The sequence below is a fragment of the Leptodactylus fuscus genome, chromosome 4 (genome assembly GCF_031893055.1).
Source record: "Leptodactylus fuscus isolate aLepFus1 chromosome 4, aLepFus1.hap2, whole genome shotgun sequence".
Classification (NCBI taxonomy): domain Eukaryota; kingdom Metazoa; phylum Chordata; class Amphibia; order Anura; family Leptodactylidae; genus Leptodactylus; species Leptodactylus fuscus.
The window spans coordinates 160,913,927-160,940,890 of NC_134268.1; the positions used below are offsets into that span (position 1 = coordinate 160,913,927).

A 26,964-nucleotide genomic window follows, 5' to 3' on the forward strand; every position below is an offset into this window, starting at 1 on the left:
AATAATTTATATAGTCATTTGTACAACAACGAACACTCATTATATGATTCTACAATTAACTAATAGCACTAATATATTGTAAGACTGCGTTACTTTATATAACGTAAATGGCATCTCAGTCTTATCAGGGGTGTAAGGTTGAGCAATCGGGATTGGGAAAGATCGGATCCCGATCGGCGATCGAGTAAATTTCATGAACGGGATCGGCTGGAAAATGATCGGAAATCGGATTTTAAAATCGATCCTGAAATCTCAAAATTGGCTCAACCCTTAGAAATAAGAGGCCAGAAATGAGAGGTTTTTCCAAAAGTAGCGGGCATCACAAAGAAATGCATTGTTATAGAAAAGGGCAATAGCTGTTATAAACTGAATGTGCCCATACAGGAGGGGGATTCAGATCTTTAACCAAATGTTTTGTGGGTGAGGGGGGGGGGGGGGGCGGTATGGTGCAGCATGCTATGAAAAGAATCCTTTAAAACCAAAGCCGTAACCACTTTTGGAGCCCCCCTAGTACCTCTTGTCACCCAGAGTATTCCCTGTCCCCAGATTAATATTTCCCTTATATAAAATATGTCCCCGAATAATAAAGAGGTTATCCATCTTTCTAATGTTCATGCCTATCCTTATGGTAGGCCTTCACAAATCCCGAATACATCAACTGTTCTGGGATGGTGTAAAGTTAAAAGGGCTGTCTGGGCTCAGGATAGACCATAAATATATTATCGATAGGGGCCGACACCCAGCCCTCAGTCCATTGAGCTGTACAGAGCTGCTTCTGGTGCCCGTCTTGTAAACAATACAGGGCCAAAAGCAGAAAGCTCCATCCACGGTAGAGCGGCTGGTCGTTTTCACTGCAGCTCAGCTCCAACTGACTTCAATGAGGATAGGCCATAAAAGAATAAGCCCGGGCAGCCCCTTTAACATGCTGAGAGCTGTGCTACTCGCTCGCCATACAATGCGCACTACTGCAGTACTTAAACCCATCGCTGCACATCATAAAACAAGCAAGTAGAGTGGCTCTTGGCATGTTACTCTTTCTGGTAGCCATGTTGTCCCGGGGACGGCCCATCCAGTATATCCAGTATATAGGAGACATATTCAATTGCTGCACGGAGCTGTGATTCATAAGGGTTAATATGTAGTTCAACACATCCTGGCAGAACAGATAGGTGGCTTTAGACATGCTTTATATGTAGTGGTTTTGCTGCCATGTATCTTCGTATTTATTTAATGCTGGCTATATGTGTGATGGCTATATACATCTTGTCACATTTTTTCTTCTGATTTGAGTCAATCTTTTGAGGCATTGGATTCAGGGTTCAAGCCCAACCAAAGATGATATGTGTGTTCTCTCTGTGCTTATATTGCTGCAGCTGAGGGTCCCAGTGCAAGAACAGTCATGAGCCCCTTGTTTTCCAATATATGAACACAAATATAATCCACCAGTAACCGATGGCTACAAAGTTCATTAACTTAGACATTTACCTGAAATCTAATAGAAACACTGGAAAGCTGTCCTATTGAAACAGGGAGTAATGGCAATCTCTGTTCAGTACAGTGCTGTGGTGCGATATCACAAAGGTAAGGACTCATTAGGGAGATAATTAAGTACGATGACTTATTAGACCATGTATGCCCTGCTCAGAATTCTGGATAAGGAATATGCAAATGAGACCTCATTGGTGGAAAAGATTAATTTGTGCCCAGAGACGCCATTTGGAAGATTGATGCATAGATTTCAAAGTATCCTAAGTCATAATCTGGGAGTAATAGCCAAACCAGAACATCCCCTCCAAAATGAAGAGGCTCCTATCTGCAAACAGCTTACGAGGGCATTTCGAGGTTGCTGTCCCTCATCAGTGCAGAGCGCGATACTACAGGGACTTACTAGACCATACCATACTTGGAAGTATATAAATATATATATATATATATATATATATATATATATATATATATTATATATATATATATATGTATATATATATATATATATATATATATATATATATATAATATATATATATATATAATATATATATATATATATATATATATATATATATATATATATATATATTAGGATACTTTCTACAATTCAGTCTTTTTCTTTATCCAAAAAAAAGTTGTTTTGGAGGTCAGAGCTCTCAAAGTGATACGGAAAGACTCTGACACTAATTTATACACTCACCGGCCACTTTATTAGGTACACCATGCTAGTAACGGGTTGGACCCCCTTTTGCCTTCAGAACTGCCTCAATTCTTCGTGGCATAGATTCAACAAGGTGCTGGAAGCATTCCTCAGAGATTTTGGTCCATATTGACATGATGGCATCACACAGTTGCCGCAGATTTGTCGGCTGCACATCCATGATGCGAATCTCCCGTTCCACCACATCCCAAAGATGCTCTATTGGATTGAGATCTGGTGACTGTGGAGGCCATTGGAGTACAGTGAACTCATTGTCATGTTCAAGAAACCAGTCTGAGATGATTCCAGCTTTATGACATGGCGCATTATCCTGCTGAAAGTAGCCATCAGATGTTGGGTACATTGTGGTTATAAAGGGATGGACATGGTCAGCAACAATACTCAGGTAGGCTTTGGCGTTGCAGTGATGCTCAATTGGTACCAAGGGGCCCAAAGAGTGCCAAGAAAATATTCCCCACACCATGACACCACCACCAGCCTGAACCGTTGATACAAGGCAGGATGGATCCATGCTTTCATGTTGTTGACGCCAAATTCTGACCCTACCATCCGAATGTCGCAGCAGAAATCGAGACTCATCAGACCAGGCAACGTTTTTCCAATCTTCAATTGTCCAATTTCGATGAGCTTGTGCAAATTGTAGCCTCAGTTTCCTGTTCTTAGCTGAAAGGAGTGGCACCCGGTGTGGTCTTCTGCTGCTGTAGTCCATCTGCCTCAAAGTTCGACGTACTGTGCGTTCAGAGATGCTCTTCTGGCTACCTTGGTTGTAACGGGTGGCTATTTGAGTCACTGTTGCCTTTCTATCAGCTCGAACCAGTCTGGCCATTCTCCTCTGACCTCTGGCATCAGCAACGCATTTCCGCCCACAGAACTGCCGCTCACTGGATGTTTTTTCTTTTTCGGACCATTCTCTGTAAACCCTAGAGATGGTTGTGCGTGAAAATTCCAGTAGATCAGCAGTTTCTGAAATACTCAGACCAGCCCTTCTGGCACCAACAACCATGCCACGTTCAAAGGCACTCAAATCACCTTTCTTCCCCATACTGATGCTCGGTTTGAACTGCAGGAGATTGTCTTGACCATGTCTACATGCCTAAATGCACTGAGTTGCCGCCATGTGATTGGCTGATTAGAAATTAAGTGTTAACGAGCAGTTGGACAGGTGTACCTAAAAAAGTGGCCGGTGAGTGTATTTTTATCATTTGGCACAAACATAACATGCAATTCATTAATTTTGTGGTTTATAATTGTAGTCAGAACCTGTATTATCTCTGGCCATTGGTCTGTTCCACATTACATAAGATAAGATAAGATAATCCTTTAATAGTCCCACAGTGGGGAAATTTCAGTATGTTACAGCAGCATAGTAATACAGATACAGGATAATACACAGTAATATATTACAGACGTAGACACACATATGCTGAGAAGAGAAGATATACTAGGAGTCCATAGCAGCTAAGGAACAGAAGAAGAAAGAAGGAAGACTTCATAGTCATAATCATTAGTTCTCTGTGCGGAGTGATCTTCGCTTGGTTTGATGTAGATTATACAGCCTGGTCGCGATTGGAAGGAAGGACCTGCGATAGCTCCTTCTCACACTTGGGGTGAAGCAGACGGTCACTTACAGTGCTACCAAGTCCTATCAAGGTCCCATACATGGGGAGGTCACCACAGACAGTATCCTTCTGTCACCCACCACCTGTACTGGGTCCAGGGGGCTCCCCAGGACAGAGCTAGCCTTCCTGATCAGCCTGTCAAGTCTGTTTCTGTCCCTCGTTGATATACTGCTCCCCCAGCAGGCCACACAGAAAAAGATGGCTGAAGCAACATGCAGTACATACAGTATATCTTCCCAGCAGATAGTGTTATTATAGGACATACCACTGCATGTAGAATTTGGAGGGATTTCTATCTGCTATGGGGATCATAAGGAACGACAATAAACAGATGAAGAAACACACATAATACTCAGTGTCATTGAAGTGTCTGCAACTTTAACGTAATCTATAATTTTTTCAAAAAATATTGCATGCGATGCTTCAATCACTTGTTCACATTGCTGAAAAATATTCATAGCAGATAATAAGTTGATGTTAAAAAAAAAAAACCTTCTTTTCTCTGTTGTGACAAGCTTCTTGAAGAGCTATTAAGAGGAATAGATATATCTATTTTACATGAGTAATATGTGCGTGTTTTCTTCTTTCTCTCTATAGATTGTGTCACAAAGGAAACTGTCAAAATCATTACTGAAGCATGGAAACACAGCAGGGAAATCATCTATAACGGTATGACTGCTACCCAAGTTCTCACCTCTACAAAAACAAGGATAATAGAGATGTATAATTAACATGTAACTGTGCCCTCCAATAGGATCTAACTATGATACAGAGTCGGCTGATTTTTATTACTTTACTCATTGACTTTGCTACAAGATAAAATTTGATTGAGGCTATTAATACAAAGCCAACATTATAAAGTGTACCGTTTTAAGTGAAATTCCCATACTAATAATATTAGCATTGCTATAACGATATATTATTAAAGAGGATAGTCACCCAAAAAGTAAAGCTATAGAGATATGTCTATCCTTACCTTAGCTTGAATTTGTTTAGCGACCAGATACACTGGGGCTAATTTACTAACCTGATGTGCCCACAATTGTGGCTTAACTTGCACCAAAACATTAGCCTACATGTTGCGCTCATGCGCATTATTCACTTTTTTCACAGTTTTAGGCAAATAGACAGGGTTTTATTGGAAAAAGGCTTCCCTTATGATGCCCCAATGTGCAGCCGAATTGTGCCAAATTCTGACAAAAGTTTATGTCACAAAGTCAGGTGATACAATGATATAAACAGTCTAAAGATGCTTTATGCTTGCAAAATTCACAATTTTGAAGTTAGGATATGCAGCCATATTGGTTGTCCTATTGGAATTAAAGCAGGATTTTAGGAGTCTTCTTTTATGGCATAAAATAAATATCTTTTTTATATGTATTGTAAGCCCCATATGGGGCACACAATGTACATTTTTCCCTATAAATATGTCTTTGGAGTATGGGAGGAAATCCAGGCAAACACAGGGAGAACATACAAACTCTTTGCAGATGTTGTCCTTCACCGGATTTCAACCCAGGAATCCAAGGCTGTAGTACTAACCACTGAGCCACCATGTTGCCCAAAAATATCTGATCATTGGGAAATTGACACTGATAGAGGGCCTGCTATAGTAACGCCATCCATCCACTATATGATATATGGAGTCATCTGCTTCCATCTCTGTGCTTTGTTTAGTATGGGGATCAGATGCAGTCCAAAGTAGTTGATCCATTTGGGGGTGGGGGGGTGGGAAGAATGGGGCTACTGTCAGTCTCCCCCTATGTTCAGATAATTAAAAGCCCCAGAAAACTCCTTTAACACAAACTCATGAACAACGTAGATATTGGTATTTTAAGTCCTAACATCCATCCACACATTAGCTCAGACTGGATTATCTGTGTGTTAATATAACTTTTCCCTTATCAACGTTGTCTATATCCTTTATATGCACAGCCATTCCTACTGAAATATATAACTTCCTTCTTACCGATTTTTCCCAGTATGACATTCCTGTTTCATGTTGGGTTTATCCAATGAACATACGCAGCACCCAGGTTGATACTTAGCACTTAACCTTGACATCTTGAGAGCAATCTTCTGAATGAGCTATTGGCACCTGAAGACTTCCTTTTATAATCTCTGAATTGAATTATATTGATATATAGAAAGATAATGAGTAAACACATGCCAGCTGAAATGGTTATTATAGAGATAAATCATTAATACTGAGGACATGCTCTGCTTTCTAATACTGTATACAGTTATGGAAACCGTTCTCTGTCGGCTATTTAGGGATATTATATTCTATAGGAACTTTGAACTCCGCAGTAGTTTGAAGTGATACTTCCTTTAATGCTTTCTGAAATTTTGGATTAATATTTCAGTCCCAAATATGGACCTTCCTCACACAGGTTGCCAAGAGACGTTTTATATAGAGAAGGAAACAAGTTTCAGCCACCACCATTCAAGGAGCGATTGTACAATGTTACCTTCTGTACATGGTCACATCTTCAATACAACATACACTGTCTACCAATAAGTATTTGAACACCCATGCAAATGAAAATATCTGCGGTTGTGATGTTCGACACGCCTTCCGCCATTAAATAGGAATCAGCATTTGCATTAGTGCATTGGCATTAGTCGCATGCAAGATGCCACGAAGAACAGAGTTGTCCGATTTCGAGAAAGGGGTAATTGTGGGGTTCCACAAAAATGGTTGATTCTTAAGGGACATAGCAAGTGAACTGAATTACCCAAAATTGACAGTGACCTATGTGATTATAAAGTGGAAGGTGAACGGTGATTGTCAGAATGTGCCCCGAGTCGGCAGACTACCGAAACTGGGAGATAGAGACCGACGGGTGCTGGCTAGAGAAATTCAGAAGAACCGCACCCAACAGATGGCTCATATACACCAGAAGTTTCAACAGGCATCCGGGAGTATTGCGTCAATCAATACCATCCGTAAGGAAGCATCTGCTGGGTTCTACCAACTACTGAATATGAATAAATGGTGTTTTTCCATTCTACCACAGGTGGCCAAATACTTATTGGTAGACAGGGTATACTTAGCAACCTGAATCTCAGGATGGCCCATATCTGGATACCAAAATTTGTTATATACAAAATGTCAGATTACTTTGAAATTGAAGTCAATTTACCATGACCTTTATTTCTTTTAGGTGATTGCAGAAGAATTATCTGGAAATGATGACTATGTTGAACTCTCTTTCAGTGCCCGGAAGCTCGATGACAAGGTAAATTTTTATTCCATTCATATTGAAATATGTAATACCGGTGAATATTGACAGATATGTTTTTTTACGGAAAAGAAATTACTGAGAGCAGGGTTCTCAAACTTTTTTAGCATTGGCGAACCCCTCATATAAATTCTTATCTCTTTGATTACCAGACAATAAAAAAAAACCATAGTAATACACAAAATATAGCAAAATTAAAAGGGTTAATCCCATCTCAGACATTCTGTAGATATGCTATACCTGTCTGAAAGATGTGGGTTCCAGCTCTGGGACTTGCACCTGTCTCAAGAGCAGTGCCGCGTCACTTGTCTTACTACTGGTTGCATAAATGTCCAACATGGGAAATGCCCCATATGTTTAGACTCCAGATGTGAAAAGTCATAATCAATTCACATTCTAGACGTTAGTGTAGAAATTGGACAAAACTGAAGTTCTCATGGTTGGAGATCAGCACTTAATCGCAAAATGGCAATTTGTACATCCCCCTCCTCTATCTCTAAAATATACAAATCCTTTAAGGTTCATGTGATGTGCAAAACTTGGACATACTGTAGTTATTGATGCGGAAATATCCATGTATGGAAGGAAGATGTCTCCAGACTGGTCACTTTGCACTGCTATCTTTTAGTACAGCATGTGAATAGGAATGGAATCCCCAGCCTTGGAGTCAGCCAAAACTAAATTGCAGAAAGTTAAAAAGGGGGCAGAGGTGATGTAAGCATTATGTAGACGTATATCAATCTTCAGTACAAAGACAATAAACCTCAGTGTTATGGACATTAGATTTATTCAGGAGTACATGCAATCTAAAGAATAATCTCAGCCGCTGTCTTTATAGTGTCTATTCTCCTTACATGTAATAATTAGAGATGAGCGAACACCGTTTAATCGAATAGGTATTCGATCGAATATCAGGCCGTTCGAGGTATTTGTTCCCAATCGAATACCACGTGGCATATGCCTTAAAAATTTGTATCCCCTCCCACCTTCCCTGGCGCATTTTTTGCACCAATAACTGTGTAGGGGAGGTGGGACAGGAACTACAACAATGGAGGCATCGAAAAAAAAATTGAAAAAAACCCATTGGCTGCCGAAAACATGTGACCATCCATTCATAAGAACGGCCGCTGCCATATTCGTCAGATTTGCGGTGAGAGATAGGGAGAGAAACATATCTGCTGAGGGCTAGATAGGTATTAGCTTGAGATAGGCAGGGAAAAACCGAAGAACAACAACAGCTCTTCTCAGAGCTATACACTGCAGGGACAGGAGTCCAGCTTTCCCCGGACGGTGGAAAACAGGGATACAGAACAGTTACTTGTTGTTATATATGTGCAAACCAGCTTTTGTTAGGGGTGTCCACCCTACAAAATAGCACGAATCCAGAGCAGTTACTTCTTGCTATATACGTGCAAACCAGCTTTTGTTAGGGGTGTCCCCCCACAAAATAGCACGAATCCAGAGCAGTTACTTCTTGCTATATACGTGCAAACCAGCTTTTCTCAGGGGTGTCCCCCCAGATAAATAGCACGAATCCACAGCAGTTACTTCTTGCTATATACGTTCCAACCAGCTTTTCTCAGGTGTGTTCTCCTAAAACATAGCAGGAATAGAGAGCAGTTATATATACATGCAAACCAGCTTTTCAGGCAGTGTGTAACCCCAAAACAGGGATACAGAGCAATTAGGTCCGGCTATGTACGCTCAATCCAGATATCCAGGGTGTGTACCCCCAAAACCTAGGTGGGAGACACCGAAATTCAGTCAGGCTATGTACGCTCAATCCAGATATCCAGGGTGTGTACCCCCAAAACCTAAGAGGGAGACACTGAAATTCAGTCAGGCTATGTGCACTCAATCCAGATATCCACAGTGTGTAACCAGAAATCCTTTCTGGTATACACCAAAATTCAGTCAGGCTATGTACGCTCAATACAGATATCCACGGTGTGTACCCCCAAAACCTAGGTGGTATACACAGAAATTCAGTCAGGCTATGTACGCGCAATCCAGTTTTTCATGGTGTGTAACAACCAAAACCTACCTGGGAGACACAGAAATACAGTCAGGCTATGTACGCTGAATCCAATTTTTAAGGGTCTACCCCCCAAAGCTAAGTGGGAGACACAGCAATTCAGTCAGGATATATCAGCTCAATCCAATTTTTTGTTTAATCCAGTATTGTTTGATCTCCATGATGTGAACTATGCCTTTGTCTCTTGAAAAGCAACCCAACATGAAGTCAGCCATGTGTGCCAGTGTGTTACTTGGCATGACTTCGCTGCCCCCAACTGTAAGGGTCACTCTCTATTTCCTCCATTTTACACTCCCCTTCACACCATCCGTGCTGAAGCAATGAGATGCACTGAAGTGCACCCTCAAGCCTCGTGTGGGACAGTGACATGAAATGCCACTTTATCCCCCTCATCTTCCTCCGCCAGCCAAAGGTGCGAAGATGACAGGAGTGTGCTCTGAATTTTTTCTGCCTAGCAGAGGCTACTTCTTAATTACGAAAATGGCCGCACTTTGACCAGTATATCAGGCACAATGGTGTAGGTTTCAAAGAACCTTTGCACCAACAAGTTGAAAACGTGGTCATGTGTGGACCGTGTTTGAGTCTGGTAAACTCCAGATCTGCTACCAGGTTCCGGCCATTATCACATACGTAAAAATGCCAGGCCCCAGGTGTAACAGGGAAAAACACATTGCCATCTCAGCCAGGATGGCATCCCTCACCTCGGAGGCAGTGTGCTGGCTGTCCCCCAAGGTGATGAGCTTCAGCACGGCCTGCTGACATCTCTCCACGCCAGTGTTACAGCGTTTCCAGCTGGTAGCTGGCGTGGAGGTTGCAGCGCAGTAGGCTTTCAGATAACTCGTGGCATGAATTTTGGGCTGGGAGAGGATTTGGTGATTGAGATGTAGCGTCCCTGGCCGCATGCACTTAAATTTGGGTTTCTGTTCATCCATTTGGGGAAGAAAGAAGGTTTCCAGGTATTTTCCCACTTTGGTAGAGGTTTTTTGAGTGTGAAAGTGTGTAGTTGATAGGCTGTGATGGTGGGGTAAAACTGTGACATGGGCTTGTTAGATGCCCCCAGGCATGCTTCCCCTGCTGTCCCAGTTGCATCCCAGAGGTGTTGTCATCATTTGCTGAGGTGTCATAGTGGACTTGGTGACCATCCTGAGTCGAATGGTGGGTTCCCCTGAAATGAAGCATGTTTCCCCATAGACTATCATAGGGTTCGATATTCGTTCGACTAGTCGAATATTGAGCGGCTATTCGAAACGAATAACGAATATTTTACTGTTCGCTCATCTCTAGTAATAATGCATTGAAATAGATTAGACGAGATGAAATGGATTGAAGAAATCTGAGAATATTTGGTTTGTAAAGTTCTGCAAAATATGTTATTGTTATACACATAAAAATGTATTATTAGAGTTATTATTATATCTCAGTCTTGTGCCAGTGACTTTTAGGCACATTCTAAGGGTGTGTGCTGCCCATAACTGTGATCTTATGCACCTCTTGGACATTACAATTAATATTACTATTGCACTATAAACTATATCTAAGACAATAAATATTAAATAAATACATTGGAGAAAATGTATTAGGACTGTAAGGCTGATAGATAGATAGATAGATAGATAGATAGATAGATAGATAGATAGATAGATAGATAGATAGATAGATAGATAGATAGATAGATACTGTAGATAGATAATTAAAGCAGTTGTGCAGCTTATTTTTTTTTTATACATTTGAAAAAAAAAAAACATACTCACCTGTTCCCCCTGCGCCGTGCCTCCCCATGTGGTCCGGTTCTGCTGCTCTTGTGTTTTCTTCCGGAGGAGGTCTCCACCAATCAGCAGCTTAAGGAAAGAGACCCAGGACTTCCCAGTGCGGAGGAGACTTCCGCCACAAGAAAACACTGGAGCAGCAGGGTCGCACCGTACTTGGAGACACCAGAGCACAAGGGACAGGTGAGTATGTTTTTTTTTTTTTTTCTGATTCACCTTCCCTGGCCTAATAAAAAAAAAACTATCCTGGAAACCTCTTCAGGGGATAGCAGCTGTAGTGCAGAGTTACACAGCTTAATACTAGCTATTGTACGAGTGGCAGTGTAACAAATCTTACAGTCATCCAATCTCCCATTTCAATCAGCTGTGACAGAACAGATGTAAACAGACAGAATAGATCTGCCAATCCATTTAATTGAATCCCATTCCATTTCAGGATTTTTTCAGCAAGTCAGATCCATTCTTGGAAACTTTCAGAATGAATGATGATGGCACTCAGCAGCTGGTTCACAGGACTGAGGTAAGAGCCTGGTGTATTTATTGTATGTATACAGAATCTTAAAATGGAAACAGAATGTGGGTGAGCTAGGCTTGTCTCTGTTATCTTCATATCACATGACAGGTTTACAGATGCTTGATACTTGCGATGGGCAATCTTGGTGCTGTCAGAAACATATGGTATCTCCAAATTACATCTGTGTTCTTCTATTAAATACATCAATATAAAGCGGCATCTGTTTATCTTGTCAAGTGCGGAATGCTTTACACACATATTGAGCATGGTACAATGAATCCCTGCATTACGTTCTTTTGTTATGTAATTGCAAAGTATACTTATATCAGTGGTTCTTAACCTTGCTTGAGGTACTGAACCCACCAGTTTTATATGCACATTCACCGAACCCTTCTTTAGTGATAAATCAAATATGATTTTTTTTCCAAATTCAAGACATAGGTATATGTTTTTTTACTGGTAAACAAATGGCTCTGTATAGTCAATGAAGTGAGTAGCATACAATACGACTATTATAACTGGGAAGTGGCTAACTCAGTATTGTCACTTCGAAACTATAAGGGTAAGTTCACACAGTCGAAAGTGAAAAGGAAATTCCTCTTCACCCTCTGCCACTGGCTTTTTCGTGGGGCTAGCAGCAACCGGATGCTGATGCAGTATATCAAGGATATGAAGACAAGTGGACAGTATATAACCTATTAGAATCTGCCAGAGGTCAGGACTTGGGCTGATAACACTCTCTGCTGTTCAAGTTCCATTATTGGCCCACATTACATCTAAAAATGGAATAAAAGTGATATATATATATATATATATATATATATATATATATATATATATATAGTCACCCTAAATAGCACCTAATTCCAGCAGATATATATTACTAAAGTGTGAGTATATACAGTACAGTGCACTATGTAAAAACTTTATTGACAGTATCATAGACAACCCTTTACAAACTATAACATTTTACATTTCTTTTACTTCTATTTAGCAACTTATTTTACCCCGTTGATAAGTACAGGTTATCAAATTATATATAGAGAGAGCTTAAAACACATATTCATAAATCAATGTTCACCTGATGATACATGACACATTGTATGCAACATAAGCCATTCTGTAAAATGTAAATTTTTGTGTATCGCTATTATTAGAATGAAACATAAACCATAAATACATTTATCTTCCATGACAGTAATGGCCAGCTCTCTATGCAAATACCCCTCTAACATGCAGTATGAAGCACAACAGGAATGAGCGGCTTTGTGAGGAGTTGTCAGTCAGGGCAGGGGTCCACACTCCACTTTAACATGTAATTGATGAAGACAGCCAGCAAAATATCAGCACAACATCGGCACATCCAGGGGCTTATGGATATAGGAAATGCCAAGATTCCTTTCTTAAAAATAAAGATCCTCCAAATTGCTTCCACTTAATGAATACAAGATTTCTTTTTCTTGTATCTACATTTCCCTGGCCCATGGGATTACTGGCTCTGTCAATTGAAGGTACAATGTTATTTACCCTGTCAGTTACTTTAAGAGTCTGTATAAATTATACATACAGAAGCATTGTTATTATTTTAGTATACCTGAGACACCATGGTCATTCAGAAACACCATTGCACACTGTGCTAAATTTGCACTTATACTCTATATGTAAGAGGGGAAGTTTTGGTGCAAACCTTGATCATCATACAGTTCCTAAATCAAGGATGGGACAGTAATGGAGGCAGATACAGCTCAATAATAGAACTTCAGCTGGGCACAAAACATATTGGTTACAAACAGGGGAACATAGCATGATGGTTACAGACTCAACTGGGTACACAGATTAGCATTTGCTAGTAATAGCACACAGTTTGGCAGTTGCAGACTCTCGTAAGCACACAGTTTGGTGGTTTCTGATGAAAAAGAAAAAATATCCTTGTACCGTGTTAGCCAGTGGATATGAAATGAAAGAAATTTTTTGAGAGAAGTCCTCAGTAGTTGATACCTTTTTTAATGGCTAACTTAAAAAGTTTTTTGATGACATATCGAGCTTTCGAGACTATAGAGGTCTCTTCATCAGGATGGTATAACACAATTTCTGAAGGTAGGCATATATATACACAGAGGAGTGGGGTGTTAGATGCAAAATAGATGGAGAACAGAACATAATGTAAATAAACAGTAAAAAAATATATATATCAGTTCACAGGAAAGTTCTCTGGGTTTGTAGCTTCTTTGATCAGTGACGTGTTGTCTAGTGGTTATAAAAGGCCATAAAACCCTGGGCCCTGTTTAAACCTTGTTGGAGAGTGCAAAGGGTCGTCATAAGTTTAAATTCCCATATGAGGCGATCTTTTCTGTCTCTGAAATTCCCCCTTAGTACCAGGATCTTCATATCCTGTGTCATATTATGATTTTGATTACAGAAGTGTTTTGGCACCGGGAGGTCCATTCTTTGCTCTCTAATCGTATGTCTGTGTGAGTTCATCCTCATCCTAAGTGACTGTCCTGTCTCACCTACATACAGGCCCTCAGGACACTTAGTACACAATATCAAATACACTACATTAGGTGTGCTGCAGGTGAAGTTACCTGGGATCTTGTAGTGTCGATCAGAGTTCGGGATCTTTATTTTGTCCGTAGTCAGTATGTGCGGGCAGGTTTTGCACCTCTTATTTCCACATGGAAATGTTCCTTTGTTAGTTGGAGGTGACAGTGAGCTGCTAATAATCATATTCCTGAGGTTTGGTGGCAGTCTGTAGCACAGGAGAGGGGGATCTGGAAATATGGATTTTAGATGGTTGTCTTTTTGCAGTAGTGGATGTAATTTGCGTGTAATTCCTCTAAGCATCTCCAGGTGTGGGTTATATGTGACAACCAGGGGCAACCGATTGTTCTCCTGTTTGGTATTGTATTTTAATAACTCCGATCTTGGTATTCTCGTGGCCCTGTTAATTTGGTTTTCAACTGTTCTTGGATGGTAACCCTGCCTCAAGAATGTGTTTTTGAGGCCCCCAATGTGCTTGTCTCTGTCCACCGGGTCTGAACATATGCGATGGTATCTGATGGCTTGGCTGTAGACAATGGAATTCTTTATGTGTGATGTCTCAAATTTGTTGTCCTGTATCTTGATGACTGTGTCTAGGAAGTTTATTTCCAAGAAGGAGTGATTGAGCGTCAGGTTGATGGTGGGATGGAACTGGGAGAATTGTTCATGGAAGGTTTTCAGGTTTGTGGTTTCTGATGGGCACACATTTACCACCAGCAAGGTCAGTGCAATGTGCTATGTCTCTGCTTTACCTGGCATGCCATACAATGCAGACTCTCCAGGAACTGCTCAAACCATAAGGCTTGAGAATATGCTCTAACATAAATTTTAACCTTACCTTCATAAGCTTAATATTGAACCGTTATGATACCAAAATATCATCAATGTTACCAGAGACCGAGTACCCCTAGTAGTATAACTAGTGATAGCAGTAAAGGGTACAGTGCCTGCAAATCCAGGCTGGAAATTTGGCTTACGCCCAAGTCACTGTATTACATCGGGATCCCTGTCAGCTTGCGATATGCGGGAGCTGACTTTTTCCTCGTGTATAGGCCGAGGAGCGCTTTTTGAGCATGAAAAATGTGCTGGAAAAGTCGTCTTATACTCCAGTATATACAGTATATTATACAGGTATTTTATTCCCATTTTATTTCGCAGAGTAAAAAGTTGTAAAGATTATTTCATACAAGTAAATGCATTATCTGACAGATTTTTTTTTTTGTTATTCTGATTTTATTCTAGGTTGTCATGAACAATTTGAATCCGGTCTGGAAAACATTTAAGGTCTCCGTGAACTCGCTTTGCAGTGGTGATCACGATCGCAAGCTAAAGGTACAGTCATTATATTAATGTTGTATGTGAACTTCATTCCATGATTTCTTGTTTGATCCGAACTACAAACTTCTGGAAACTACATTGTGGGGAAAAAATGCAGCATGTCAATTTTAGCTGCGGAAACACAAGTATTTCCCTATAAATTTAATAGTGCAAGGAAAAAGCAGAGAAAAATGCAGCAAAAATGCAATGAAAAATGCTACAAAGAAAATGTTTTTAGCTGCACATGATTACGTGAGGCCTTGACCTTAGGCTAAGACCCCAGGTAGCGTCCTGCATTAAAAAGGCGCTGCAGGAAAAAACGCAGCGGCAATGTATCACAGTTTTTCTCGCAGTGCTTTTCACAGAAAGTCCACAGAGGTTTCCTGCTTTATGCTTCCGTTATACCTATGGAAACGCCAGTAGTTTCTCTAGGTATAATTGACAAGCTGTGATTTCAAATTTTTGAGAAATTGGAAATTGCAGCGTGTCCGCTGCACATATTTTTCTGCAGCATTTCCCCACGTGCAGATTTTGTTGTGTTTTTTTGAACCAACGCAAGGAGTGGACTGACCTGAAGGTAAAATTATAAGAACTTCCTATATATTTCCCATTCCTTTTGCAGACATTCTTGATTTTGGCTCAAAAAAAATGCAGCAAAATCCTCAACAAAAAAAGCTGTGTTTCTGCAACGTGTGGCCTGGGCCTTAAAGGGGTATTCCCACGTCGCATACTCACCAGTCTTCGTTGCTGTAAATTCTTCTGTCTTCCTGCTTTGTTGCGTCATTGGTGGGCGGGGTTACATATGCAAAGCCAGTGGCGAGATGCCGCTGGCCCTGCGTGCACGCTCATAGACCATTCTAGGCTTCACAATGCGGATACAGACCCGGCATCCGCCTCTCTCTATTACAGCAGATGCCGGGTCTGTATTCGCATTGTGAAGGCTAGACTGGTCTCACTATCTATGAGGCTTTGCATATGTGAATGCAGACCCGGCATCTGCTGTAATAGAGAGGCGCAGATGCCTGCAACATCGCTACGCTCCTGCCCTGCATGAAGCCAGCAGCGGCAGGAGTGATGCTGCTATTCCACTCCTCCGCGATGTTGCAGGCATCTGTGCCGGCGTCTAACAGTCCCCGGCATCCACCTCTCTATTACAGCAGATGCTGGGTCTGTATTGGTGGCCCCTTCCCCCCCAAAGGGTAAACTACTCCCCCTCCAGGCTCACTCCCGTGCACTTAGCCCCTCCTCCCTCCCCCCTCGGAGCAGGCAGATACATCACTTGACTTATGACCAGATAAGTCAAGGGATGTGTCAAAAAAAATTAATAAAGTAATATAGTGGACAAACAAAGCAGTTCTGCTGAAGCAGTGTATTTAGGAAAAGTCTTACATCCACATTATCAAGCAGTATAGATAGGATCCTTGTGATGGGACAACCCCTTTAAAGAGTTTTTCTGGGATTTACTAATTAATCACCCCTCCTTAGGTTAGGTCATCAATTAAAGATCTGTGGGGTCCAACCCCTGGATCCCTATGAATCAGTTGGTTGAAGCAGCAGTGGAGCTCATCCTATTTGAGTGAATGGTATGAGCTGTGATACCAAGCACATCTTCTGCACAAATATATGGCACTGTGCGTAGTAAGCACTGAAGAGGCTGCAGAGCTCACCCAAATGCTGAAGCTTCTTTATACAGCTGTTAGGCCGCGGGTCCCGGGTGTCATATCCTGAACAATTCAGAATTTTTAAATTATCCTAAATCCTGGAATACTTTAGGCTAAGGCTCCACGTTGCATAATGCACCTAAAATATGCTTTAGAAAAAAATGCAGCAGAAATGCAGTTTGCAGAAACCGCTTGCCTGTTTGAAAACACAGTTTTCTCGTAGTGGTTTTTTTTTTTGTATTACTGTTCACACTGAATAAGGTACATTCAGAGACACTGTAAGCAGCATGGACTTGAAAATTATTGGCTTTTAAACAAGACCAAGATCATATCTGCTGCCCTCATAGATTTAGAGGTATCACCGGTTAAAGCAGAGGAATATATACTTTCATTGTAAACCTTGTACAGGAGAACATGAGCAGCTGACAGTAAAGGGAGAGGAGCAAATTATTGTATTATTCTCCTGTCCCTGTCACTTCAGATAACCCCAGGGGAGAGAGTACCACGGACTTTGGGTTATACTATCACCCCCTATTATCAGTCAGAAGCATACTTGTCATTTAATCCCCTTATATGCTGCAGTCAATGCTGACCGCAGCACCTATGTAGTTTTACAAAAAAAAATGGAAAATAGACTTTTTCCCCCCTTAATGAAAAAATTATATAAATTGGTATCACCACATCCATATCATCTATGAAAATAAAATTAGTAACTTATTTATTCTACATGATACACACCATATGCCAGATGCCAAAATTGATTTTTTTCTGGTCATCTCACTTCTCAAAAATAAAATGTAGTGAAACCTAATCAGAAATTTTATGTACACACAAAATACAAGGTCTTGTAAAAGCGATAGTGAAATAAAATGTAAAAAATTATGAAAGCTGGACTGTAGAGAGGGATGACATGTTACTGGTTTAAGGCTAAAAAGTGTTAGATCGCTAAAGGGTTAAAATGCACATAAGGCATCGGAGTTTTGTGCCAATAATATTTATCTCTATTCCAGCCATAAATTGAAAATCTGCAATAAAAAAGTGAAAATTTAGGGAGGTTTTTTGCAAATTGAATATGACTGTTAGGGGTTTATATCCCCTTATGTTAAATCCACTATATTTATTTAAAGTGAGTACTTACATATCAAGTCATATATAACCTAGAACCGTGTACCTACATAACAATGCAAATAATATGCAGTATATGTACAAAATTGTACATAAGATTTAGCGTACATACATATACATATTGGGACCTAAGTCACTACTGAATAAATAATCTTAACCAATTTTGTTTACTATAAACAGACACTGTGTGGAGTGAAACATACTGTATAGGTATTTAGAAATATATTCCATCTACATTTCTACTTCATTTTAAGTTCCTATATTAGATATAACAATTTCAAAAAAATAATTTGCAGATTTATTTTCATTGCTAACTTTTTACAATAGAAGTGTACTTTCCAAATGTCAGAAATCCAAATATAGCGCCATGGTATTTGCAGTGTGGAGAAGCACTTCAGGCTCAGGTAGGGTGTTCTGGAATGTTATGAAAGGACTTATATGAAGGGATTGCTGCTGTGCTGATTGCCGAGCCTTGACATATAGATTTTCAATGTAATTGTTTCGAGCCATTAAATGCAAGGCAGGAAGGTTTCTGACGTACTCTTTTATACGCTGAATTTGCTCTGATTATGACCTATCAACGTCTAATATTCTAAATTTGTCTTTGTGTGCTTACTATCCACTGGACTGATTACTAATGTACAGTATAATGTGTTAGCACTTTCCACACACTTTTATTAACATTTAGAAGCAAAATTCCAAATGTTTGTCAAAAAAGGTTAAAGGGAGTCTATCAACAGAAAAATCTGTATCAATCTAATGATAGTAACTTAAAGGGCGGCTTCTACACTTTCCAAAGATGCCTTTTGTGTTCACGGGGCAATGCTGTATAAGGGTCTGTCTATACAATGAATGAACCAGGGCTGAATCTAGCTTTTCTGATGGTGCCTTTACCCAATTCTCGCATTAACTTTAACTTTGCTTTCTATTTCCCATTTCATGCACATAAATACTGATGTCATGTTATTCTTACAGCTTTTTTTATACCTAAATAACACCACTAAGGCATATATACAATAGTACCACCATCACTTCAACATAAATCAGCTTGGTCGGTGCTGTTGCTGTTCCTTGATGATGCATTTACCAATTTGTCACAAACAGGTTCAACCCAAATATTTCAAATTGTTCGGTTTTTAATTAAACCAAATAAATGATGATTCGTCTTCAACAAACTAAAATGGCCATGTTGCTACAGCTACCACCAGTGTCACCACTCAGCCAGACATGTCCTGCGGCCTGGTCCACTACATCCCACTATACCTCACCGTTCATGTAAAAGTGTTAGCATTAAAAAAAAACAACAACAATCAAAAAAATTTAGATTTCACATCTGTCCACATAAAGGAATCACTTTTGGTGACATTTATTTAAAAAGCCAGTTCCTCATTGCTTTTCAACTAGGCAAAACAGCTACAAAAAAATGTTCAGAAAAGAGTCAGCGCAATGTATGGTTTAAGCTCAGAGTCTGTATCCACTGCTTATACTACGTTCCCATCTTCGTTGGAGTCTCCATAGTCTATGGAGTCCACGGGTGTCCGTGGTTAACCATTGCTTTAGCAGACCCGTTGTTTAGGTGGATCCAAACGAAGCTGGTGGACTTCACTTTACTATCTGTTTTTCCATAGACATAGATGTCACTTTGGCTATGTTTCCCTTACAGAGCTAGTTGTTGGCCTTATTTAACGCAAAACCAATCATGATCCTTTATCGACTGAAGTCATTTTCACTGCTTTGCCCCATTATAGCAGCAGAACAATAGAATTGTCATACTGAGCAGTAAGGCCCGCCCTTCTGACAGTAAAGAGCTATTGTGCCGAAAACAGCTGCTCCCTTGAGGGACAGGTAGCGAGCAGTGGTCTGTTGTAGGTGAGCCGTAGTGCTTTGATGGTGTGATGGTATCAGCACAGTGGTCCCATGCTCCAGTATGCTGCTCTTACTTGGTTGAGTTTGCCCGGTGCTGCCCAAGAAGGAGGATGCATGCTACCACATGAGCCATGTTGATTCCAACACACATTATAGTAGCTGCAGTCCTGGAATGAAACTTTAAGGAGATAAAAGCATTTGTATACTATGCATTATATGTATATTTACTTCTATGCATCAAATATCTGAATCATTCCTCTTTTGAGTGTAAGTGATCCAGTAACCAAGCAAGGGATTAAAATTTTCATGACTTTCTTGCAGGCTATAGTCCATCACGATTCAGTTTTTTCATAGGCAGAACATAAGCTCCAACAAATGGAAGTCTGTATACTACTGAGAGCTGGCAGATACATATGTCAGTAGTCATTGAATATAAATATACCCTCGGAATATGTCTTCCTAGACCCATGATGGCGAACCTATGGCACGGGTGCCAGAGGTGGCACTCAGAGCACTCTTTTTGGGCACCCATCTGTGGAACAGATTATACTGTGTGGGGGCCACTGTTCAGCAGATTATACTGTGTGTGGACCACTGTGCAGCAGGTTATACTGTGTAGGGGCCACCGTGGAACTGATTGTATTGTGTGGGGGTCACTGTGGAGCAGATTGTACTGTGTGGGGGTCACTGTGGAGCAGAAAGCTCTATAAAGCCCCATTCGTATGACCATATTTTGCAGGTCCATAAATGTCTGCAATTGTGGATCCGCACATTATTAAGGTTAAATTCCCATGTTGGCACTTTGTGATAAATTAGTGGGTTTTGGGTTGCAGTTTGGGCACTCTGTCTCTAAAAGGTACGCCATCACTGTCCTAGACCAATGCTAGTCTTTGGGAGAAGTGTACACTGGGTGGTTTTCCCCTGACTTTATTTATTGCAGTAGGAAGATGTTAGCAGTGAAGACCCCCCCACACACACACACATACACACACACATACATACATACATACATACATACTTACACACACACATCCTCTATGGCATCCCCAATACAGCATATGGACATAAGACAAGACATTGAAGCATCAGGAGAAAGCATTATGATAGTGTTAATGCTGTTCATGAAGAACATTCAGTGAAACTACATAAATTATATTCTGTTTTATTAGCTTGTATTGCCTTATGTAAATGTCATGCGCCCACAGAGTGCATTGCATTGTAATTTTCTGCAAATATTGAATTCATTGATCTCAATCCGCCAAACCTGTCACATTCAGTGTACAATTACCTATATCACCTGGAAGCCGTAATGATCTCTTCTCCGACGGAAGTGTCCTAATCAATGATACGTGGGTTAATAATAATCCATTATTCAGACTAGATTCTCTATATGTAAATTGATGTTTGCCTGCAAGGGAACATCGTTCATAATATCTTATTTATAATCCAAATAGAAGAACACACAGACAACATGACCTATGTAGCTTAATGCTAGGATCACAGTTTATTAATAGGACTACTTTCACTCACACTGTCAGTATAAGTCACTAAACTTTAGGGAGGAATAAATCACTTATTGGATCTAGTAGATCTCTAGTAACTTTGCACTGACGTGAACTGTGCTTATAAACATGTAACTATAAATACATAATTGTCATCACCCACATCAGTCCATATGCCCAAAGGGGCTCATAATCTAATTTCCCTAAATCAAACACACAATTTCTATAACCATTTTCATACAAAGCCAATAAACTTGCTGTAAGCTAAGCGTGCCTTTTTTTTGGAGTTCAGGGGAAGACAACATACCCAAAGGAACCCTGCACACATATGGCAAGAAAATACAGTCACTATGAAGAAGGTGCCCTTGGTAAGATTAGAGCCCAGCAACCCAGTCCTTCAAAACAAAATTGGTTAATACTAAGCCATCAGGTATGGGAAAACAAGTTTGTACCAGGTTCATCATAAATTTTTCAAAAATTGTGTGGTCTGGTGAACCAGATCTTGTTATGGTCGCTACAGATGGATCCATCCAAGTTAATTATTATGGTCAGGGGACACTTTAGCCCCCAGGGGATAATAATCATAAACCAATGACCTTTCCTGGGCTCCCTCACAGCATTCCATTTCCAGTCTCACCTCTGGGATCCCCACTAATAAGGCTAGACAGCCAACAACTCTTCATTCAAGTCTATGGAGCCCAACTTATCTGTCATACATTTATTGTACAAAAGAAGCTACTAGATGAGCCGTATGGTCTTTTGTATAATGTGGACAGATCAGTGGATCTTTCAACAACTCAGGTTCTGCATGTTATCAAGCAAATGCAGAAGTTAAACATGGTGGTAATATGATGACATGACATCCTGATACTGAAGAAGCCAAATCATTCTTAAGCAGAATGGTAGTTAGCTCCTAAATTAGCTAAAATGAGGCTATGTAGCAAAGCATACCAGAAAAAAATAAAGTTAAAGTTTCAATTCATGCTCATTCCATCTATACTACAGGATTGTTTTTGATAAGCAGTGCCCATATAGTAGGTGCTAGTTTTTAAACTGGTGCCTGATACCTGTGCTTGGCATCTGCTGTTTCTGAGACCTTTGTTTCAGAAGTTTACCAAAACTAGTGTAAAGTTCTGGTGAATGGACATTAAATGGACTGAGACAAAAGCTAGGATACACTTATCAAAATATAAACTTATCACCCTCATCCACAAAGCTGTCCATGGTGCTGACCTCCCTACATTTCCTTCCTCATCTCTGTCTACCACTCTAAGACTAACATCCTCTAATATCAGAACCTCCCACTTCCATCTCTAAGATTTCTCCCCCACTTTTCTGTAATGGTCTACCCCAGAAAAATTAACTCCCAAATTCTACAGTTTCCAGCACATCCTAAAGAGGGAGGTCTGTCACATTTTGTAATATAATACTTCTGCACTTATGTTCCCCAAAACTAACCCTCCTCTGTTCACGCACCATCCCCCCACATTATCCCCTTATCTGAGTGTAACTCTATACAGTCAAGCTACTTTGGATTTGCACATAAGGACATTAGCTGGTGACCTGATCATATAGCTTTATTTATATAATTATAGTAATCTTTTTTCATACAATCATCATAGTTGGTTCACTGTGTAACCACTTCCACCACTTGCACCCCCCATAGTTTGTAAGATCTTTCGAGAAGGGTGTGATTTTTGTATGTACATGAACCCTGTATTTTGTAAATGGCTGCAAGATATATCGGCACTATATAAATAAAATGTATTATGGTTATGGCTGAGCTGTTATACCAAGCACGGCTGCTGTAACTTGATATGTTTATAGACTGGACATTATGGGCTTGTGTCTTTATTCAACTTTATCTATGATGTTAATAATGTTACAATGTACAACCCTGTCTATATTATAGAATAAACACTGCAGCTTCTACATTACATATAGCTGATTGGTGGGGGTACCAGGTGTCCAACCCTAACCATGTAATATTGGTGATGTGTCCTAAGGATAGGCCATCAATATCCAAGCGCTAGAAACCTCCTTTAATAGCATTTTATACTTTGTTTGCATTAATGTCTTGTGGGCCTCTAGAGCAAGTCAGAAACATTAACAGACTTCTTCTACTTAACTGACCATGAAAATGCCTGCTTTCCTCATAAACAACCTGTTCATGCATTATGAATGGATCTTCTTAATTCAGGCCATAAATAATGATAAACCCAAGTTATGATGTATTTACCAAAAACAAAGCTCAGAACCACTGAACTGATTTGTTAGATGAGGTGTCTGTTTGCTGTAGATAATTCTGAACCGCTTCCATAATTTTCCATTGCCAGCGTTTACCTTTCACTGTTTGCAAATTCATCTTTTTCTAATGAAGTGGCGCTAAACAACATCTGTAGAAATTATTCTTACACCGCTCCAAAGATTTTGGAAAGAGTTCTGTTCATGTGTATTTCCTAAAAGTCTTAAATGGAACACAAATGCCATATGGTAGGATTCTTATCCTGCCATTAAAGCAATTATCTCCTTAGAAGGAGCATTTATATAGATCTGAAGTCTTAATATACTTCAAGGGAATGGCGCATGTACTTAGTGTGAGTTTCAATATTTAGATGCAAATCTGTCGAGAATTTTTTTTTTTTTTTTTGCAATTCTGTAGGCATTTAATATTTATTCTTAATATCTTCCTTGGATTGGTCATAATGAAAACACACACTTTCTTCCCTGATGTCTGTATACAGTAGACAGTATAACAGGGTGTTTGTGTTTTACAGCAATGAATTAAAGTTAAATAGGTTATCCCAGGGTTATGTAAAATTATCTCACAAGCAGTGTGTAGTGTTTATTGACAGGGCTGCAGCGGTGACTTCAGGATGACAACACGTGAATGGCTGCAGTGGTCACATGTTGTTAACATGATGTCAATGATGCAGCTCCATCAGCAAATACTGGGTTGGGGGGAGGGAGACCCTGCGATGCAACACTGGAACGGCAAAGGGTTGAAAAGGTAAATTCTACTTGGTTAATAACCCTCAATTAGATTAACCCTCTTTTAACTTGATTTAGTCAACTACAGAACATAAGGGGATGCAGCAGGTGCAATTGCATCTGCACCCAGGAGCCTTAAGGGGCCCATAAGCACTGGCATCATTATTGAGATTACAGCTTCCATCTGGATCATAAGCCAAGGACACCCACAAATAACCCTAACCCCACTAAGGTTGATAAAATTCCCTTAACCATCACTATCAAGAAATTGCTGTAGGGATGAGGTAGGGGGCCTGGAACAAAAGATTGCATCGGGGCCCACAAGACTTTTCTTAAGCCACTGGAACATACTGTTTAGTACCATGTGCCAAGAAATAAAAAAAAAAGTTTGATAAAAGGCAGAAACCTAGTTTATCCAGTTTTTGACTATGTATCCCTAAACTCTTCATCCTTTTTGTATGTACTTGTTATAACTAAGGACTATAGCGTAATTTATTTGCATTTAATTGTTTGCTTCTTATACAAGTGCATATTTATTGTGATCGCCATAGTATAGAGCGTAGATTAACAGAATATTACTGTCAATAAATTGGTATAGTTGTTGATGTTCATCACGTGTCTTAATACTTACTAGATGTGTGAAATTACAAGAGAATGAGTATAACAAGATGGTATCTCTAGAGACATACTGTACGGCACAATGTTCACCAAATGGAAAAGAATAATGTTACTGTGTAGAAGTTAGGAAAAGATAGAATTTTCACAATATAACATACAGAATTCCAGAGCTACTGTAAAGAAATGATCCTAATGGATGGAGCAAGGAAGCGGATGTCGCCATCCATTGTGTAGTGGCTGTACTAGGTTACTGCGGCTCAGCTCCAAGCTCTGCCTACTGTGTAGGTTGATGGCGGTGATACGTCATCAATATGAAAAGACTGGACAGCCCTTTTAAGTGAAAAAGGTAAACTACAAGTATTTGTGACTTTTCTCATCAGCAGTCAACCATATGTCACGCAGTCAACCTTACAAATCTGTTCATTTAGCCATCCACCTAGACTGGGATGTATTTTTCCACTGTAAGATTTATGATGCTCAATTCAGCAGCAAGCCTATGTAATGCATGCAAACGACAACTTCATAATTACATGAAATATGGCATGTCATCTAAGGTCAAAGTAATTAATCTCATTTAGAAAAATGCAATGTAGATGAGCCGGTGTTTAAAGGACTCATCACAATTCCTGCCTGAAATGTACAGTGCTGAGCCATGAGACGAAAGTCGATTGATGCTATTAGACACTGATTCATTGACCGCACTTTGACGAGTAATAGATAAAGTTCTTCACCTTTTGTGTAAATAATGGACTCCATCATTTATCTGCTTATTTAGTAATTGCAATTTGCAAGGGCCAGGTGAGTGGATAATGAGAGGTACCATAGGACGTAATGGTGTAAAAATCAACAGGCAGATCTAGAAAGTGGTGAAACACAGTAGTATTAATAAATGCTCTCCGCCTAGAATGTTAATGTGGACTGATGTGAAGGTACAGAAATAAAATATTGATGTATGTTAAAGAGAACCTTCCACCACCTCCACCAACTCCAACTCTGCATCCTTCTGTCAATGCCTCTTAGACAAGTAGGGTTCCAACACCCAAGACCTCCATTGTTTACATTGCACATTGTCCGTTTCATAATGGCTGTGTGATAGAATTACAGCCTTGTCTAATAGAAATGAATCAAACAGAGAAGGGGTCACAGTGCTCACATGAGTTTTGTGACCCCTTCAAATAGCTCATCAACAAGGGTTATGGGTGTCAAACTCCATTGACCTTTATTGATGAAAAAGGATTAGACAACCCTTTTAACACTTAAGTACTATTATGGTGTCTATCATAATGATATGTGTATGATAGTGGTGTATGATAGACACCATGATAGTACTTAAGGGTTAAAATGGTTTTGCTAGTCTATGATACTAAGCTCTGCTTCCTCTTCTCAGACCAGGAACATCAGGTTCATTGGATGTCAAGCCATGCAGCAACTCAGATGAATGGGGCTGAGCTGCAACACCAAGCACAGCCACTATACAATGTACTTCATTGTGTTTGGTAGTGAAGCGGTCACAGCTATCAATATCATCTTCCTGGAAAACCTTTTAATATCTTAAACACATATGAATATGATAGCACACGTACAGAGGTTTATGGAACCTTAATTTTCACAACTGTGCCTTTAAATTTTCCCTCAGATTTAGTGGCTTTGTATATTAAGGATAAACCTCCATAATATAGTGACATACTATGACATAGTGATTGGATAGTGTCAGACAGTTCACATCCCTTGTCTGATTACACCATCGAGCTAATTGCACTAAAGGCTCAGGAATGATGGAGGCTACAGAAAAAATCCAACTACGGTATGCCGAACTTAGTGCATGCAAAGATCTGATGATGGTGGAGGTTATAAAAAGTCCTCTTCAGGGCATGCTGTAGACTTTAAGTTTACATTTTACATTCTTCATAAGCCTGCAGATTCTATTGACCCATCTGGTAAAGGACTTTGGT

General features: G+C 39.9%; 1 protein-coding gene across 1 annotated transcript in view; it reads left to right on the forward strand.

Moving 5' to 3' along the window:
• Positions 1 to 26,964, forward strand: part of CPNE4 (copine 4) — a 301,821-nt gene that overhangs the window by 208,665 nt on the left and 66,192 nt on the right. Inside the window, exons 4-7 of the mRNA XM_075271282.1 lie at positions 4,429 to 4,500; positions 6,999 to 7,073; positions 11,314 to 11,397; positions 15,175 to 15,264. Of these exons, the coding sequence (XP_075127383.1) occupies positions 4,429 to 4,500; positions 6,999 to 7,073; positions 11,314 to 11,397; positions 15,175 to 15,264 (321 nt within the window). The remainder of the gene's footprint in view (positions 1 to 4,428; positions 4,501 to 6,998; positions 7,074 to 11,313; positions 11,398 to 15,174; positions 15,265 to 26,964) is intronic.